This window comes from Oncorhynchus tshawytscha, linkage group LG23 (assembly GCF_018296145.1).
Source record: "Oncorhynchus tshawytscha isolate Ot180627B linkage group LG23, Otsh_v2.0, whole genome shotgun sequence".
Lineage (NCBI taxonomy): Eukaryota > Metazoa > Chordata > Actinopteri > Salmoniformes > Salmonidae > Oncorhynchus > Oncorhynchus tshawytscha.
The window spans coordinates 14,610,404-14,628,673 of NC_056451.1; the positions used below are offsets into that span (position 1 = coordinate 14,610,404).

The 18,270-nt window shown below is 43.3% G+C and overlaps 1 protein-coding gene across 2 annotated transcripts; it reads left to right on the top strand.

The window, feature by feature from the left end:
* The first annotated feature begins 1 nt into the window (after window position 1).
* LOC112222855 (CREB-regulated transcription coactivator 2) lies at window positions 2-17,002 on the top strand. Of its 2 annotated transcripts, XM_024385693.2 has the most exons (14): window positions 3-384; window positions 3,251-3,352; window positions 3,622-3,735; window positions 3,967-4,028; window positions 5,110-5,178; window positions 5,589-5,689; window positions 5,885-5,911; window positions 6,050-6,179; window positions 7,025-7,263; window positions 9,203-9,681; window positions 10,374-10,946; window positions 13,702-13,776; window positions 13,904-14,105; window positions 14,380-17,002. In XM_024385693.2, exons 1-14 carry the CDS (start codon window positions 211-213, stop codon window positions 14,577-14,579), a joined length of 2,547 nt encoding a protein of 848 aa, XP_024241461.1. In that variant the 5' UTR covers window positions 3-210; the 3' UTR covers window positions 14,580-17,002. The 2 variants fall into 2 exon arrangements, with proteins under 2 accessions (XP_024241462.1, XP_024241461.1); XM_024385694.2 differs by lacking the exon at window positions 5,110-5,178 and having other exon boundaries at window positions 2-384.
* The last annotated feature ends 1,268 nt before the right edge of the window (window positions 17,003-18,270 follow it).

The window sequence follows — 18,270 nt, forward strand, 5'->3', positions numbered from 1 at the left end:
AGTCAAAATTGTCTGTCGTACAAATTCATGAAAACAAAAATAACTTTTTGGTCTTCATTTATGGTTAGCTGTGTTAAAATGTGATTTTAAACCTAACATTAAGAAGATAAATTGTAGAAATAGGCGGCCCGTATCACTTTGTGGCTATAGCAACTAACGTTAGTGACAACCAAGTCAGTTCATCCCACTGCGTGAAGTCGTTCGGCAAATATGTCTGCTACGGATGTAGGCGGTTGTGGACCCGGAGCAGGACCCAGTTCGGGTGCTGGGTCCGGGGCATCAAACCCTCGAAAATTTAGCGAGAAAATAGCTCTACATACCCAACGTCAGGCTGAAGAGACTGCTGCTTTTCAGGAGGTTATGATGGACATCACCTCTACCAGGGTAAGTCGGAGGGGGAGGCAGGAGAGGAAAGCTGGAGTAAGTACAGGCCCGGGGCTTGTCAAGAGGGTAAACAAAAAATACGAAAATGATAAACCAATAGAAGTTTAGCGAACTAACTCTAGCCAAGAATGAACGTTATCCACGATTTGCCTTTATATGTTGGAGTTTGAATGTCTTTCTAGTTATTTCACCTATCTAACGTTAACTACGATGTTGATTGCTATCTTATCTAACTTGTCAAAAGTGTAATGCGAACCAGCTAGCTAGTTAACTAAAGTTAGCGTAAATAGACTAGTTAGCTAGCCCTAAGTTAGCCATATGTGGCTAAGTAGTATTTCAAATTCAGTAGCTAATGTTAACTAGTTCGTTACGTTACTTAACGTTAGCTTGCTAACTACTTAGCAAGCTAATGTTAACGAGACATTGTAACGTTAGTTATAACTAACTGTTTTAATACATCTTCAAACCTGCTGAACTGTGTGACTGGTTGATAATGTTAGTTACCAGCCATGTTTTGGCTTAACGTTAGTTTTCAATGCTTATCGAACTAGTTGGTCAGACAGGCGGTGCATCAAGTGAAGTGGCACATAGTGGTTGCTATCAACCACCGCAGCAGAACAGATTGCAAACTTTTGGCATAACTGCAACCCACTCCATTATTTTTCAACTGAGTTTAACATTCACAAAATGGTGTGTTCATAGGAACTCCACGGCTGTATTAAGTACGCCGATTCTGTTCCAAAACGTTTAGCAACGTTAACCGTTTACTCCAAACATACATTTTTGTTCAACGAAAACTAGTTTCTATTGGACAAATTCAGGTAGGTCCCTCCCCGTTTTTCATCGTTTGCGCTGTTCGTGTACGTTTGATTCTTTAACGTGTTTCCGTTGCAAGACATAATAAATACACCCCAGGGTTCATTCTAAGGATCTTTCAATTTGAAGTGAATAAAGTTTGAACTGCTTTTCAAACAGATACTAATTAATAATTTGGTTATTAATGAATTTTTTTTTTTTTGAACATTCAATCTTTTAGAAGCATGATAATGGCCAGAATTTCCCCCCTCTATGAATATCCTATATATTTTGAGGTGACTGTGATACAGACTGAGTGGGAGGAATAGAAAGGAGAAGAGTGGGCAAATCAAAGTCAGTGACGACTCACCCTCCTAAATTGTATTGTTGGGCAGCACATTCAAGGGCTCAAGTCTTACACTGACTCATCCAAACCCCTCATACCACCCCACTTTCTTCATTCATGGTAATTCCCCTTTGCCATGTCAACCACTCGTTTCTGGGAATTCCTTTGAGTCCTGTCCTTTACAACCTCCCCATCTAATATACTTTTTGTCAGGGTGGTCAGCCTAATAGCAAGGCAGGCATGCGGTTACCGGTAAATGGAGACGGAGCATGCTGTGAAACTGATGTGCTATGTGTGTGCGAGAGAGAAGGCACAAACTATGGAGTAGAGTAATGCAGAATTATGCTGAGACTTCACTTTAAAATGTATGCTTAACAAAAACCATTGATTTTAAAAGTTTAACAAACCATACAATTCTATGCACGATGACTACTTTGAAAAATTTTCACAGTAAATAAAAATATATTTTACTTTAAAAACTGTACAGGCGCAAAGTTTCGTAACAGAATTATGGTAAATTCTCACTCAGTTTTATTTGTTTCCAGACTTTGGAACCCCATCCTGTAAATGTGCTTTTGTAAAATGTTCAGTGGAAATTGTTAAAAGTAGTACTTGTGAATAGAGTTCTATGGTTTGTCAAACTTAGAAATCAATGTTTTTTTGTTTGGTATACATTTTAAAGTGAAAAATCTGAGTCTGTAAATCCGTTACCATGGATTTACCCACTTCCATTCATTCATTGTATTTATTAATCAATTTGGTTGTACAACCTGTATATGTGTGGAGAATTCATATTGTCATCAGTGTAAGGAATACTGAAAGCGCTAACTACTTAAATAGTCTTCGCCTGCAAAAGAGAAAGGGGATTTAAAGATGGAATCCGCAGTAGGGGAAACAGCGCCAGTTGGCCTGTCTTATTTGTATGCTGGAACAGTAGTGGTTCATATGAATCCATTTCAGAAGGGAACTTTGTAAGGGCAGATTTAATCTTAAGTCCTATGAAGACCGTGTCTCATTCTTCTGCTGTCATAATATTTTACACTGCCAATGTCACATTTGGGAGGTACACAAAGCAGTATTTTCTCACTGTCACCTCACTGGAAATGTTTTGTCCTACTTGGAATGTATTAGGCAACTCCTGGGTGTTATTAGCAATATCCAATATACTGGTGGGGATATTGTTGCTTTGTGACTGTTTTCAAAGTTCTTATTTTTCTTAGAAATAATAATTTAACAGCTTTTCCTCAATACTTGTGGTTTTCCCTGTGAATGATTGTCTTTTTTTTTTTTACAGTGATGAACTCACTGCCGTCTGTTTTAAAGGTTGAGAGACTGCATGAAAGATGTCAGAGGCAGGACAGCACATTTTATAAAATGTCAAGCTTTTACTCAAAAGAACAAGGTCTGAAAAGGCACCAAGATGTTTGGCTGTCATTAATGAAAATGGCCAGATAGTGTGTTACTAAAATAACTGGCCAGCTCATTTCAAACATTCTATCGTGACATAGGACAACCACAGCTTTGCAGCTGATAAAGCACACTACAACAAACTCTTGAGGATCTTGTTACCCACTTGATTATCTCAATCCACTGATGTGGCTTCTGTCTCTGTGTAGGCTATGCAGCAATCCAGCAGTGAAGTATGTCAAGGGCACAAGTATTACAGTTTGTCTTACAAAAGACATGAGGTATTCATAAAGTCTTCATCTCCTCTTTGTTCTCCAGATCCAGGCTCAGAAAGTGCGTCTGGCTAGAACCCAGGGCCCGTACTATGGGGGCTCCCTACCCAACGTTAATCAGATCGGCAGGAACCCAGGCGACTTTCAGGTGAGAGAGGTTCACCTTTTTGTATCCTCTCTGTGTGTGTGTGTGTGTGTGTGTGTGTGTGTGTGTGTGTGTGTGTGTGTGTGTGTGTGTGTGTGTGTGTGTGTGTGTGTCCACATTAATATATAGCCTAAAAATCTATCCATACAATCACTTGACGCCAATTTAAACACCATGGCGTCTCTCCCTCTTCTCTTGCACCCCTCTTTATCCTCTCTCCCTTTGTTTCTCTGTTCTCCTACTTGTTTCCATCATCGGTCCCCCTCTCTTAGGGTTTGTTCCACTCTAACCTGGACTCCAGTCGCTCCACACGGCACCACGGCCTGGTAGAGCGGGTCCAGAGGGACAGACGCTTCATCTCCCCAGGGCGTCCCTACAGGAAACAAGTATCCTTCACAATACCTCTGAGACCAGAACATCTTCAGACCTTGTTGCACAATCTAGGAGCTAATCCAGAGTTTTGCTCTACTTAGGCAAAGGACTGCTTTGATGATATATTATTTTGTCATTTTCTGTATTGTGCTGACCAAATCCCTTGTTGTTAATCTCTGATTGTGGATGAGAAGAGTTAAAAAGTGTAACAATTTAGTTGTCGCCTTAACTTGTGTGCTCCTCAGGTGGACAGCTCTCCGTACAACTCGGCCTATCTGTCCCCGCCTCCGGACACCAGTTGGAGAAGGTAATGATCTGGAGTGGACCCCAATCTGCAGAGACATGGGTGTCCTCAGGGAGCCTGTTTTATGTATTGTGCTTAGTTGTTTTTCTCTGCAGCATTATAGCTTGGTCTCACGGTAACAATGCATGCTAACGCGATTGGGACTGACTAACAAGACACCTGATTTTAGCTTTCCTTCATAGCCTTGAATTTAGTTGCTTTTCAGAACTTTGTTTTATTTTCTCCACTTTCCTCCCTTTTTTCTGGCATCCGAATACACTTACACTTTTTTTTCTTCAAGTTTTGGAAAGAAACTCGCACCTCTTCCCTTCTTGCCAATCCTCTTTTTTCTTTTTTCTTTTCTTTCTTTCTCTGCTAAATGGAAAAGGACAAACTCTTTGAGAAAGGGAAACTGGCTTTGACATGAAATTATACGACTCTTACACACCTCCCAACAGTTCCGTTTTATCTTATTCTCTGAAAAAATAAAGGCATGTCGAGATGACTTATAAAGCAGCGTTGATGCATGAATGAAATGAAGGCCGCTCTAAACCAGCGTTTCTCATCCCTGCTTGCTTGGATGCTGCGCTTTGGGAAATAGCCTCCATCAATCAGGTGAATGGAGGGAGCTGCTCCTGTAGTTTGTTTGTGGTGGATTTGGCACAAGTCTGTCCGATTCTTTCCAGATCAGCAATGGGGCTGGAAACACTGATAAACATCTTTGTAAATTCAACTGACGTGAACCGATCGCTGCGAGACCCCAGTTTAGCAGAGAGTTTAACAGCCTCTTTCATAATAGCCAGTCTTACATGAGCACACACGCATGAGCGCAAGCTCACTCTTGTGAATGCATACATTTGTGCAGATGAGCATGCAGTAACACACACCCACAAATGCACTGAATTCACTCAATATTCTCTGTATCCAAAAAACAGCATCTATGGATGGGCCATGTGTTCTGTAGAATGTCAGTATTCCTCTCTTCCTCCCTCTATCTCTGCGTCTCCTATGCTCGCCGTTCGTCCCAAGCCTTCACTCTCTTTTATTTCTCTCTTTTAATCCTTCTCTGGAGAATAACGGCCATTTTTGTTGTTGATCACAAAAGGAACTGTTCGGGCAACTTCCCAGGAGACAAAAGCCCGTTGTTTCGCCTCCCCACCATGGCACTCAACAGGTGAATCCCACCCTCTCCATCTATCTTCTCTTCTCCCCCTCAACATAGGGCATCAACTCACTGTCCTGGGGCAGACATTAATAGACGATTGTGCCAGTGCAAGATATGACCATTCAAAGATCTTCCAAGAGCTTGTATATTGAATGAGTTTTTCCTTTATATATTGAATGAATTTATATTTAAGACTGAGTTCCAATATATCATGGATGGAGTTAGTTTGTGGCTGAGCAGAAACAAAAGTAAGGTAGTGATGTCATGATGTTGTTACCGGAGGACTTTTCTAATGAGTCATGGATTGACTTGAGTAGTTGGTTCCTGTTTGGTGAATGTGTATGTGGGTTGATGTGTCAATGGAAAGAGACCCCCTGGATATACCTTTCTCCTCTCCTGATGCCTTTTTCTCCATGCAGGACCAACTCAGACTCTGCCCTCCACACCAGTGTGATGAACCCCCCTGCAGGAGACCCCTTCAACGCTGGACACACACTCACCCTTCAGGGCAGACTCACTGGTGAGGACTCACTAAAGACTAAACCAACAGCATATGTGTTTAGTTAACACATCGGAGTGGGAGTTGGGGGTTTGCCACTGAGATAAGTGTCTGCTAAATTACCGTATTGTTATAATTGTTTAAGTGTGATTGTGCCTTAAGCTCATTCCCAGTTTGCCTCGGTACTCTGACTCGTATCTCTCTGTGCTCCTCTAGGTCAGAGTGAAGGAGAGGGGAGAAGAAGTGAGTCTAACAGTCACACTCGCTGTACACTAACAATTCTGTCCTACTTTAAACACACCACAAATAATCTTGACAATGGAAAAAAATCCTTATGACTTGGAGACATTGATTTGTGATCATGTTGTTTGTCATCCACAGTGTTTCCGTACCCAGTTCCCCCCATTGAGGAGAACATTCTGGATCAGGGCAAACTGCTCAAGCCCTGGGACACCAAGAAGTTGCCCCTGCTGTCTTCCCGACCCAAGTCCTGTGAAGTTCCCGGTATCAAGTAAGTAAATCCTTCTGAAACACATCCAAGTCATTTCTACAGCTTTTCTCACAGGAGAGAATAACTTATGTGAAAATGTCTGTGGCTCTAGAAGTTTGCACACAATTATCTACAGAATTCTGTTTCAGTGCAGACACACAGTTATTAAAAACCTGCGATGTTGTGCGTTAATTTAGACCTAATGTAATCTGTTGCTGCTTACATTTAATGTAATTTGTTTAATGTGAAGCAGCAATATATGGAGGGGAGTCTGATAGGAAACATAGTATTGTACTATGGCTAGCGTGTGCCCTCAGGTATGACATATGAATGCATGGCTGATTTTCTGTTGAACACTTTCTGCTGATGTAAAAGCCTCAAGCTCCATTTGTTTTCCATTGAAACATCCATTTGAAATATCTTCCTCCGTTTTCAGCCTCTGTTTGTCTATCCTCCTCTTCTTTGTCATGACTAGCATGACTTTCGTTGCGCATTCTTTTATCTTTCTCTCATAGCTGGGGTTTAGATTGGAACGTGTGTAGTGGACATTCTTTATTTTTTCCTCATTCACTTGCACTCTATCTCTCCATTTCTTTTTTTTTTCTTTTCTCGTTCTCTCTAATTTATTATCTCGCTCGCTTTCTCCCCTCTTGGTCTATTCTGTTCTTTTTCTCTGTTGTTCTCTCTTTCTCTCTGTCTCTCTGTGTGCCTGGAGGCTGCTGTTGGGTGTGGATCAGTTTAGCTCTGGGATGCTGAGGTCATCCTGTCTGTAAATCACACGCCCCAGTGTCTAATTCTTGACGAATGTGAGACACCACTGTGGTTTCTCTTGTCTATCTAAATAGTTTCTCCATCTCCTCCTCTAGCATCTTCCCCTCCCCTGACCAGCAGTCCAGCACCCCCCATGCTCCCTCAGCCCTGAACACGGGGGGCTCCCTGCCCGACCTCTCCAGCCTGCACTTCCCGTCACCGCTGCCCACCCCGCTGGACCCAGATGAGCCGGGCTACCCCTCGTCCCTGAGTGGGGGCAGCAGCACGGGCAACCTGGCCTCCACCCTGACCCAGCTGGGCATCAATGCCAGTAACGCCTTCTGCCACTCGCCAGGTACAGGGAGGTACTGTGGGACAGAGGCTGAAGCTTGTCTGTGTGTGTGTGCCATGTTGATCTTCAGCACTTCTCTCTTGCGTGTATGTTAGTGTGTGTGCTCATGCAGGCATGCTAGGAACAATTACAACCCTTTCCGTCACACTAGTTAAAATGTTTAAGTTGTGACTCAAACGGAGGAAGCTAGTGGGTGTTTGTGCAAGAGGGAGACAGGCCAATATTCATTTAGGTGGGCGCGTGCATGTAAGATGTATTTAGAAAGTGGAGGTAAAGTGCAGGGCTGTGCATTCTGAAAAAGTAGCTGTCCTCGGGCCCTATAAAATCCCTGATGCGGACAGAATCAGAGAATGCAGACTAAACGGAATTCAACAATATAAAAAAAATGTATTGAACTTAGTAGGGAGTCAACTAACTGTATTGAACATTTATTAATTAGCCCAGGTTTATCATAAGACATGAACAGAATGCATCAGCAATTTGTATTTCCTGCAAATTTCTGAAGAGGCAATGAGAATTCCCCCATCTGTGTATGTGCAGTTACCACTTTGTGTAGCTATTACCGTTGATGCTAATGAAACAGTCTTCTGGTAGATGGAAAGGCTTTCCCAAAAACCTTCATTAAATGTTAACAACAAAGCCTATGCCTACCTGGCAGAATATCATGATTATTTGCATCAGTCCAGTGGGTGTTTGTTTTGCAAACTATCATAACAAAAACACAGCTGAACCGCCTCTTGTTAGCTGTGCAATGGAATTAAAGGGTAACTACTACCCAAAAATCTCAATTTCAAAAACAATTCCCAGACCTCAAAAGTGGTCTCCTAATGTGGTTTAAGCATTGTTGTGGACTTAAAGTCCTATTTAGTTGTTTTTCAATTCCAGTGTCGTTTGGAGAGTGAAAGCCTGAAAGAAACCGGCGGAAACAGAGGCCTGTAAAACTCAACGGAATGTGTAAAATTAACTAACCGCAATCAGGAAAGAAATTAAACCGATTTTATATGGCCCTACTGACCTTATCTGTGTTGAGGTGATTTGGCTGACCACATACAGGTAATGTTAACTTCAGTCTAGAGGCAAGGCCTAGGGTGCATGTCAATAGTCTGAGGTGGCTTGCTCTTCTCGCCTCTTGAGAAAACAGTATGGTGAATGCTTACCATATATTTGCTGGTATTATTCTAGTTCTTTCACATCAGTGCAAATTAAGGATAGGCGATGATGAAAGGAAACCTAGTTTGACTCTTGAGATGCACCCTGCAGATCAGGTCCTCTTCAGGGGACTGAGCTAGCGTTGTACCTCCTGATATGATCGCCAGGAGACAAACTGTGTTTGCAGTTTGTCATATTAAATGTTAAAACGATGAAATGTTGCAATACATTTTCATTGAATTTGAGATGTTTGTAGTCTTCTACACTGAACAAAAATATAAATGCAACATGCAACAATTTCAAAGATTTTAGTTATTTGAAATGTAAGGAAACCAGTCAATTGAAATAAATTCCTAATCAATGGATTTCACATGACTGGAAATACAGATATGCTTCTGTTCCTCACAGATAAAGTACCTTAAAAAAAGGTAGGGGCGTGGAACAGAACCCAGTCAGTATCCGGTGTGACCACCATTTCCCACATCTCCTTTGCATAGAGTTGATCAGGCTGTTGATTGTGGCCTGTACTATTTTTGTCCCACTCCTTTTCAATGGCAAACAAATTTGTGTGCAAATTTAAGAGAAATAAGCTTTTTGTGCAAATGGAACATTTCTGGGATGGTTTATTTCAGCTCATGAAACATGGGACCAACACTTTACATGTTGCGTTTATATTTTTGTTCAGTCTTATGTACTCATTACCACAACTTTTCACACCAGGACTGAAAATATGTGTATTATTTTATGTAGCTCTATATTCAAATCTGTTTATCGGTCTTGTTTATTTGAACAGGTCTCCTGGCATCTCTTCAGGGGACTCTCAGTAACCCCTCCCTGCAGTCCTCGCTAAGCAACCCCAACATCCAATCATCTCTCAGCAGCCACTCCTTCCCCAACTCCCTCAGCTCCACCTCCTTGCACTCGTCGCTTAGCAACCCTTCCCTGCAGTCCTCCCTTAGCTCCTCCCCCTCCCTCCAGTCTTCCCTGAGCAACCAATCCCTGCACCTCTCCCTCAGCAACTCCTCCCTGTGTGGCCAGTCCCTCCACACCGCATCCAGTAACCCTAGTTACAATAGCGGGGTGGGAGGGTCCGGCTCGTGCTCCTCTTATTCACCACTGCTAACTAGCCAGGGGCAGTCGCCTCTCAGCACGTTGCCACGGAGACGAGCTCAGCTCTCCCCTCTGATCCTACCCATGGGAGGGGAGTCTCGCCGACACCACTCCAAACAGTTCTCCCCCACCATCTCTCCTAACTTGTCCTCCATAACACAGGTAATGTCTACCTACGTTCTCCTTTTACCATGACTTAATCACAGGCCAGAATAAGCACTGCCCGGGGGTTGGGCTGATGTTCATACCTTCATGCCGTTCCTGTGCTGCACACACAACACAAATAGTAGACGTCAGGGATCTTGATCCAGGAGGGGATTTGTCTCTGCTGTAACCAAGAAGATTGATCTTGCAAGCTAGCCACTTAGTTAGCCTAAAGAACCTGACTAGACGTTAATTACTTCTCTCTCTGGTTGGAACTGTGTTATGCCAGAATGTGGACGCCACAGAGCCGGCGCGAGATATGGCTCGGAAAACGTACATCTATCCAGGAATGGGAGATGGCGCTGTACTCCTAATTATGATGAATCGAGTAGATTGAAATACTGCTAGTTTTTAACTAAACTGCCCTTTTCGTTAGCATGCAATGGTAGTTGATGCTGCTATATTTATTAACCCACAGCACAAGTTGACTGTAGGTATTAAAAAATATATATATTCAAATTGATGAAAACAAATTGCCCAATTGTTTTGACTGTATTGGAAATCATACCATGAGTATTTCAAAATACCCTGGTGTATATATAGTTTATACTGTAAACCGCCCAAGCCTACACGGTACCATAACATTGGCCGACCTGCATGCCAATTGAGTTTGAATTCCATTTCCAATCAATGTGTTTATCTCCTCCCAGGGTGTCCCTCTGGACACCAGCAAACTCCCCATGGACCAGAGGCTCCCTCCCTACCCCTTCAGCCAACCCCAGCAGCAGCTTCATCAGCCAGGTCCTCCAGCATCCCATCAGCCCCAGCAGGCCTCTCAGGTAGGACAACAGCTCTCCCAGCCGTCCGTGGTACTGCAACAACAAAATCAACAACAGCATCAACACCAACACCATCAGCTGCATTTGCAACACCAGCTGCACCAGCAGCAATGTGCCCAGTCCCAGCAGGCCCTCCAGCAGCTGCACCTGCAGAACCTGCGCAATGCCCAGAACCTGCAGATGCAGCACCTGCAGCAGCACCATAGGGTGTCGGTCAAAATTGAGAAGCAGGGTGAGCAGGGCCAGAACTCTCAGTGCCTGCAGACGCAAGACCCGCAGTCAACCCAGCAGCAGCAACAACAACAACAACAACAGCAGCAGCAACAACAACAACAGGACCAGCAAGACCAACTGCAGCAGATGGAGCAGCAAAGGCAGCAGGGAAGTCTTCCCCAGCTGCAGCACATCAGCCAGTCCCTGGCCACAGACCTGGGCCTCTACAACGTGAGTGGAGTCAGTGCTAGCCCATACACACAACACACTGCCGCCAATTGGCCCAATAAAGCCACAATTTCCTCTATGTCCTCCTACTATCGGTCCGTCACAGTTAACCTACCTCGCCTCTCTGGGGCATGGCGGCCACCATGGCTTGATGTTTTTGTAAACGCATGGTGTTTAAAGCAAGCGCAATGTTGTAAACATTGGTTATGATAGAAACTGAGGTCAACTAGAATGATCTGGATGATGTAATCATCTGTACAGTTATTATCAAGACCATAACCAGTGACAGCCTGATGGCTTCTGGTTACACCAGGACATATTGTTTTAAAGAGTTTAAAAAGAGTTTGTCATCTAGCTAGAATTAGCTCACTATTTTGTATTGCATATTTGTGTAATCAGTTAATTTATTTATACATTTGGCCATGCAAATTGATCACTGTTCAGCCTCTTAGTGTGTGACATCCTCAAGTATCAAATAGTATAATATCATCTCTTTACACTTGACACATTACTCTGCTGTCATGTGATATACAGTACCAGTCAAAAGTTTGGACACCTACTCATTCCAGGGTTTTTCTTTATTTTTACTATTTTCTACATTGTAGCATAATAGTGAATACATCAAAACCATGAAATAACACACATGGAATCATGTAGTACCCAAAAAAGTGTTAAACAAATCAAAATATATTTTATATTTGAGATTCTTTAAAGTAGCCACTCTTTGTCTTGATTACAGCTTTACACACTCTCGGCATTCTCTCAACTAGCCTCATGAGGTAGTCACCTGGAATGAATTTCAATTTGTTAAAAGTTCATTTGTGGAATTTCTTTCCTTAATGCGTTTGAGCCAATCAGTTGTGTTGACAAGGTAGGGGTGGTATACAGAAGATAGCCCTATTTGGTAAAAGACCAAGTCCAGCTCAAATAAGCAAAGAGAAACGACAGTCCATCATTACTTTAAGACATGAAGGTCAGTCAATCCAGAACTTAGAAAGTTTCTTGAAGTGCAGTAGCAAAAACCATCAAGCGCTATGATGACACTGGCTCTCATGAGGACTGTCACAGGAAAGGACGACCCAGAGTTACCACTGCTGCAGAGGATACGTTCATTAGAGTTAACTGCACCTCAGAAATCGGCAATTAACTGCACCTCAGATTGCACCTCAGAGTTCAAGTATCAGACACATCTCAACATCAACTGTAAAGAGGAGACTGTGTGAATCAGGCCTTCATGGTTGAATTTCTGCAAAGAAACAACTACCAAAGGACACCAATAAGAAGAAGAGATTTGCTTGGGCCAAGAAACTTGCTTGGGCCAAGAAACATGAGCAATGGACATTAGACCGGTATAAATCTGTCCTTTGGTCTGAGTCCAAATTTGAGAATTTTGGTTCCAACTGCCATGTCTTTGTGAGACGCAGAGTAGGTGAACGGATGATCTCTGCATGTGTGGTTCCCACCGTGAAGTATGGAGGTGTGGGGGTGCTTCAAGGCACACTTAACCAGCATAGCTACCACAGCATTCTGCAGCAATATGCCATCCCATCTGGTTTGCGCTTAGGGAAAGGGGGATACCTAGTCAGTTGTACAACTGAATGCATTCAACTGAAATGTGTCTAACGCATTTAACCCAACCCCTCTGAATCTGAGAGGTGTGGGAGGCTGCCATAATCGACATCTACTTCTTCGGTGCCCGGGGAACAGTGGGTTAACTGCCTTGCTCGGGCAGAACGACAGATTTTTACCTTGTCAGCTCGGGCTTAGTGGGACAATCATTTGTTTTTCAACAGGACAATGACCCAACACACCTCCAGGCTGTGTAAGGGCTATTTGACCAAGAAGGAGAGTGATTGAGTGCTACTTCAGATGACCTGGCCTCCACAATCACCCAACCTCAACCCAAATGAGATGGTTTGGAATGAGTTGGACTATAGAGTGAAGGAAAAGCAGCCAACAAGTTCTCAGCATATGTGGGAACTCCTTCCAGACTGTTGGGAAAGCATTCCAGGTAACTACCTCATGAAGCTGGTTGAAAGAATACAAAGCTGTCATCAAGGCAGAGTGGCTACTTTGAAGAATCTCAAATATATTTTGATTTTTTTTAACACTTTTTTTTAGTTACTACATGATTCCATATGTGTTATTTCATAGTTTTGATGTCTTCACTATTATCTACAATGCAGAAAATAGTAAAAAAATATATAGAAAAACCCTTGAATGAGTAGGTGTGTCCAAACCTTTGACTGGTACTGTATTTAAAACTGAACTTAGGCTATTCAAGAGGCCATCTTGTTATAACTGTGGCTCAATAATTTCCTACTTGATGCTTCACATTTCCTGGACCTGTATAGCTTCTCAATACATTTCCAATGCTCACTCAAGTCTCAACTTGGTTCCATAACTTGCCACTGGAGATTGTTTCACAACATCCTTCTGACTTTGAACATGCTCACAATTTTTTTAGCTGCAGAATGCGGTGTGTGAAACTTGAGAGGGAACGCTGATGTCATGCCCAAGTGAGGTGAAATGGATCCTGGGCTCTGTTGTTGAATGTCTCTATTAATAGCAGTCCAAAGAGCTGACTGTCTTAGTGTGCTGAAGGGCTGTGACATTGGGACCACAGTGAAATTGGCCTGTAGCATCAATGAAGCCCCACTTCACTGCTACAGTCATGTTGTAGGTGATGTCACTAAACATAACTTGGTATGATGTGTTGTTCTGTCTTTACACTAAAGTACCTGTGTTTGTGTTGTAGGACACATTACTGTTAAACTCTCTGTTGGATGATCCCTACCTGGGCCTGCAGATCGCCTCCAGACAGAACCAGCAGGTATACCATTTCTGCAGACACTATTTCTCTCAGGCTCATATTTGTATTGACTACTGCACCTCTGCATTGCTGAGTTCTGTTGTACTGTATTTGTCTGCCTGAGTTCACATTTGGTGTTTTGTCTCAGTTCAACATGGAGACTCCGGGAGACAGCCTGTCATTCAACCACGGTGGCTTGGGCTGTGGGAGTGGTAGAAAAGGCCAGGAGGAATCCTACCACCCCAACCATGGCTTCCTGGAGCTCCATGACTCAGGGGATCGGCAGCACCTTAACAACCAGAACTTTGGGGGAGAGGGATGCCACAACGTCCCTAACATCATCCTCACAGGTGAGATCTGGGCTACCACTTCAGCTATTACTCCCCTGTAGGAGAGAAATGCTTTCCAAGTACATAATTATAACTACAACTAACACTAACCCTGAGTGGCTCAGTTGGTAGAATATGGCACTTACAATGTAAAGGGTTGTGGATTTGGTTCCCGCTGGGGCCACCCATTCGAAAACGTATGCACTCATGACTGAAAGTCCCTTTGGATAAAAGCGTCTGCTAAATGGCACATTTATTATTATGTATTACTAGCCCTCTTTTCTTTCTTCACCAGGAGACAGTTCGTTGGGCCTTTCCAAGGAGATCGCCAGCGCCCTGTCCCACGTGCCAGGGTTTGAGATGGACTCATTTGCTCTGGATGACCCCCTCAGGATGGACCCCCTGGCCCTTGAGGGGCTGGGCATGCTGGACGGGGACTTCATGCTGACCGACCCCGCCGTGGAAGACTCCTTCCGCTCCGACCGCCTCAAGTGACCCTCCCCCAGGAGTGGATACGGAGGAGTGAGGAGGGAAGGGGGTTGGAACGACCCCAGACTGAAGTGGAACAGGTGGGGTTGAGCCCTGCTTTGTTTCCCCCTCCTTGGCGATTGACCCAACCACAGCATCTGCGAATAAAAGGTCAGGTGGGAGGTTTTGGACAGTCTAGTGCAGAGATCTCTGACTGGTCCCGGAGAGAAACTGGGAAGCAGGCTGTTGTTCTACCACAGCACTAATACACCTGTCAAATAATCAGCTAATCACTGTCTTAAATCTGGATCTTGATTATTTGAATCGGGTGTGTTAGTGCTGGGCTTGAATAGAATTCTACATGCTCTCCAGGACCAGAGTTGGAGGCACCTGGTCTAGTGGGGACCTCTCCACATGCTTTTTGTGAGGTGATGTGGTGGTGGGGAAGGTTGGAGGACAGGACTGACATGTCAGTGGTGGAGCAAGTTCGTTTACGGTTCTTTCCGCTACATCCAGGCAGTTATCGAAAATGCACTCGTGATGCTTAAGAGAAAAAAAGAAAATATAGGCATTAGCTTGTACGAGTCTTATCTGCATGTAAACAAATGCACTTCGGATAATGCATAAACGCAGGGATCACGCATGAGGTCAGTTACACTTGAAAATGTCTTAAAAACCATACCATATGCATTCTGAGACAGGACTTTCCCGACTGGTCTTTCGGCTTTGTCTGTCTGTGTTCCATCATTCCAACGCCAGTATGGGGAGGCTGGAATATCGGCCATGTTCGCCATCTTTCTACTGCAAGAACACACAGTAGATCTGGGGTATTTTCTGGATTACATCAACCCAACCTGAGACTGTTCAACCAATAGTTGCCAATTGACATGTCATTAAGTGTTTCCATTTTATTTAAGTTTGGTGAAGGTAATTCAATGGCGGGCCTTGCTAGCTATAATTCAGATATAGTTCAGTCTTTCAACGGACAAGAGAAGAAAGTGTTTTTTTGGAGAGGTGACTTTCTCAGTCCCTCGGGACAAGTTGGCACTTGTTCATTTTAGTGTCTGGACGGCATATTCGTCTGTAAGATTATCTCTGTGTTCAAGACCCAGCTAAATTGACCTTTCTCATTTAACGTCTGTTAACTTGAATCGTCTTGATGGTTCCTAATTGAAAAAAAATGACCAAATCAATTGTCTAAGGATACTGTCCTCATTATTGAACCAAGTAGTCCACAGAATCCATTATCCAACTCTCCTGTCTATAAAAACAACAGAAAGAAAATAACACATTTCATTGCACCTGTCTGGTGTGTGACAAAATATTTTTGTATTCTTTAAAAAAACATTTTTATGTCCCAACATGACAGCTGTTGCCGTTCTGCCAGCCTGCTTCTATACCATTGAGCTTGTCAGTAAATTTAAGCTGAGGACCTTTTGCTATGTACCACCCCTGTGTGCCTGCTATCTTCCCCTCAGATCTTAGACCTACCCTCTTCTGCACATTTCCTTTAAAGCAACTAGGGACTGTTTGTTTTTAAATGTGTGCTATTGACAAAGTGTCTGCCTTCCATCAAGACAATTGGCATTGTTGATATGAAAAAGGCAGAGGAAAAGGAAAAGCCCTCAACACATTTCAATTACATGAATTGGAGTTGTATGTTTTATCATTGAGTAATTGGGAAATGGCAAGGCCAAAACCAAGTAGACTAATGCATAGCAACATTTTGCCATAGTATATATTTTAACTGCTACTACTATCCTAAGGCCTTGGAGCTTTAGTGTCTGTTTTAGTCAGGTAATCCTAGCCACTGTGATTGACACCTCTAACCCCTCCCACCTGCTGCACCTGTCTTGCCACAGCAAGGGCCAGAGCCAGATTATCGTAACATATTTTTATGTAACAAAGTAGTTATTACTATGAAGTTTTATTTTTTAATTAAAGGTGGTCTGTCTTTGTATATAAATGGATAAATAATTGAGAGTATATTTAAGGAGAGAAGCCTTTTGGTTCCGCATCACCCTGAAACCGGTTGCATGATTTGAAAAGCAACAGGTTCTGAAAAATGTAGTCCATTTGCTATGCAAAGTGTTCTTGTGCATGTCTCGTGTGACTGTCTGGGAGTTGCCAAATACATGTTTTTATTTAGTACATTTGCAAATAGTACATTTGCATCATACTATTGTAGGGAACACTTTTTTTAAACTAATTTTTTGGGGCTTTTTTATTGGTTTTTAAATGGTCATATTTTGCTTTGGTGACTGTTTGATATTGGTGTCTGACGACTACTGTAAGTTTGACATTGTGTGGCAGCAACAGGAAGTTAGTGCTTGAGATAATATCGTTAAACTTTCATAACGACAAAGGTTATGGAAATCAGCCCTTCTTTCCAGTGTGGACTGAAAGAGGCCATGTTTGACAGACTTAATAAACACAAGCATTGCAACTTGGATATAGAAAGCTGTATGCAACTGTTACATCATAGATTGGTGGTAACATCCATCCTAAAATTAAGTAGTGCTGTTCTGAAGTTGTGCTAACATGGAGTTTAACCCCCTTATTGACAGATATTGAAGTACTTCTAATTACCGGTATGCTTTATTTCAACCATATTGCTTTTACACCGATCATATGAGCCAAATGCAAATCTTTTTTGACAGGAGTGGTGGTTGAAGTGGTTTGAGTATCAAACCTATGGTAAAACCCATTCACTACAGCCCCCTATCCAACAGTAATAGTGTGGGTTTGCAAAGTCTCATTTTACCACTGTGAGCCAATGTTGTGCCTCGATGTAAACTCAGCAAAAAAAGAAACGTCCTCACTGTCAACTGCGTTTATTTTCAGGAAACTTAACGTGTAAATATTTGTATGAACATACCATTCAACAACTGAGACATAAACTGAACAAGTTCCACAGATATGTGACTAACAGAAATTGAATAATATGTCCCTGAACAAAGGGGGAGAGGGGGGAGGGTAAAATCAAAAGTAACAGTCAGTATCTGGTGTGGCCACCAGCTGCATTAAGTACTGCAGTGCATCTCCTCCTCAAGGATTGCACCAGATTTCCAAGTTCTTGCTGTGAGATTTCTGGGGGGGAATGGCCCTAGCCTTCACCCTCCAATCCAACAGGTCCCCAGACATGCTCAATGGGATTGAGATCCGGGCTCTTTGCTGGTCATGGCAGAACACTGACATTCCTTTCTTGCAGGAAATCACTCACAGAACGAGCAGTATGGCTGGTGGCATTGTCATGCTGGAGGGTCATGTCAGGATGAGCCTGCAGGAAGGGTACCACATGAGAGAGGAGGATGTCTTCCCTGTAAGGCACAGGGTTGAGATTGCCTGCAATGACAACAAGCTCAGTCTGATGATGCTGTGACCATGACGGACCACCCCACCCCCATATCTGTCCTGCTCCAGAGTACAGACCTCGTTGTAACGCTCATTCTTTCAACGATAAACGCGAATCCGACCATCACCTCCGGTGAGACAAAACTGCGACTCGTCAGTGAAGAGCACTTTTTTGCCAGTCCTGTCTGGTCCAGCGACGGTGGGTTTGTGCCCGTAGGTGACGTTGTTGCCGGTGATGTCTGGTGAGGACCTGCCTTACAATAGGCCTACAAGCCCTCAGTCCAGCCTCTCTCAGCCTATTGCGGACAGTCTGAGCACTGATGGAGGGATTGTGCGTTCCTGGTGTAACTCGGGCAGTTGTTGT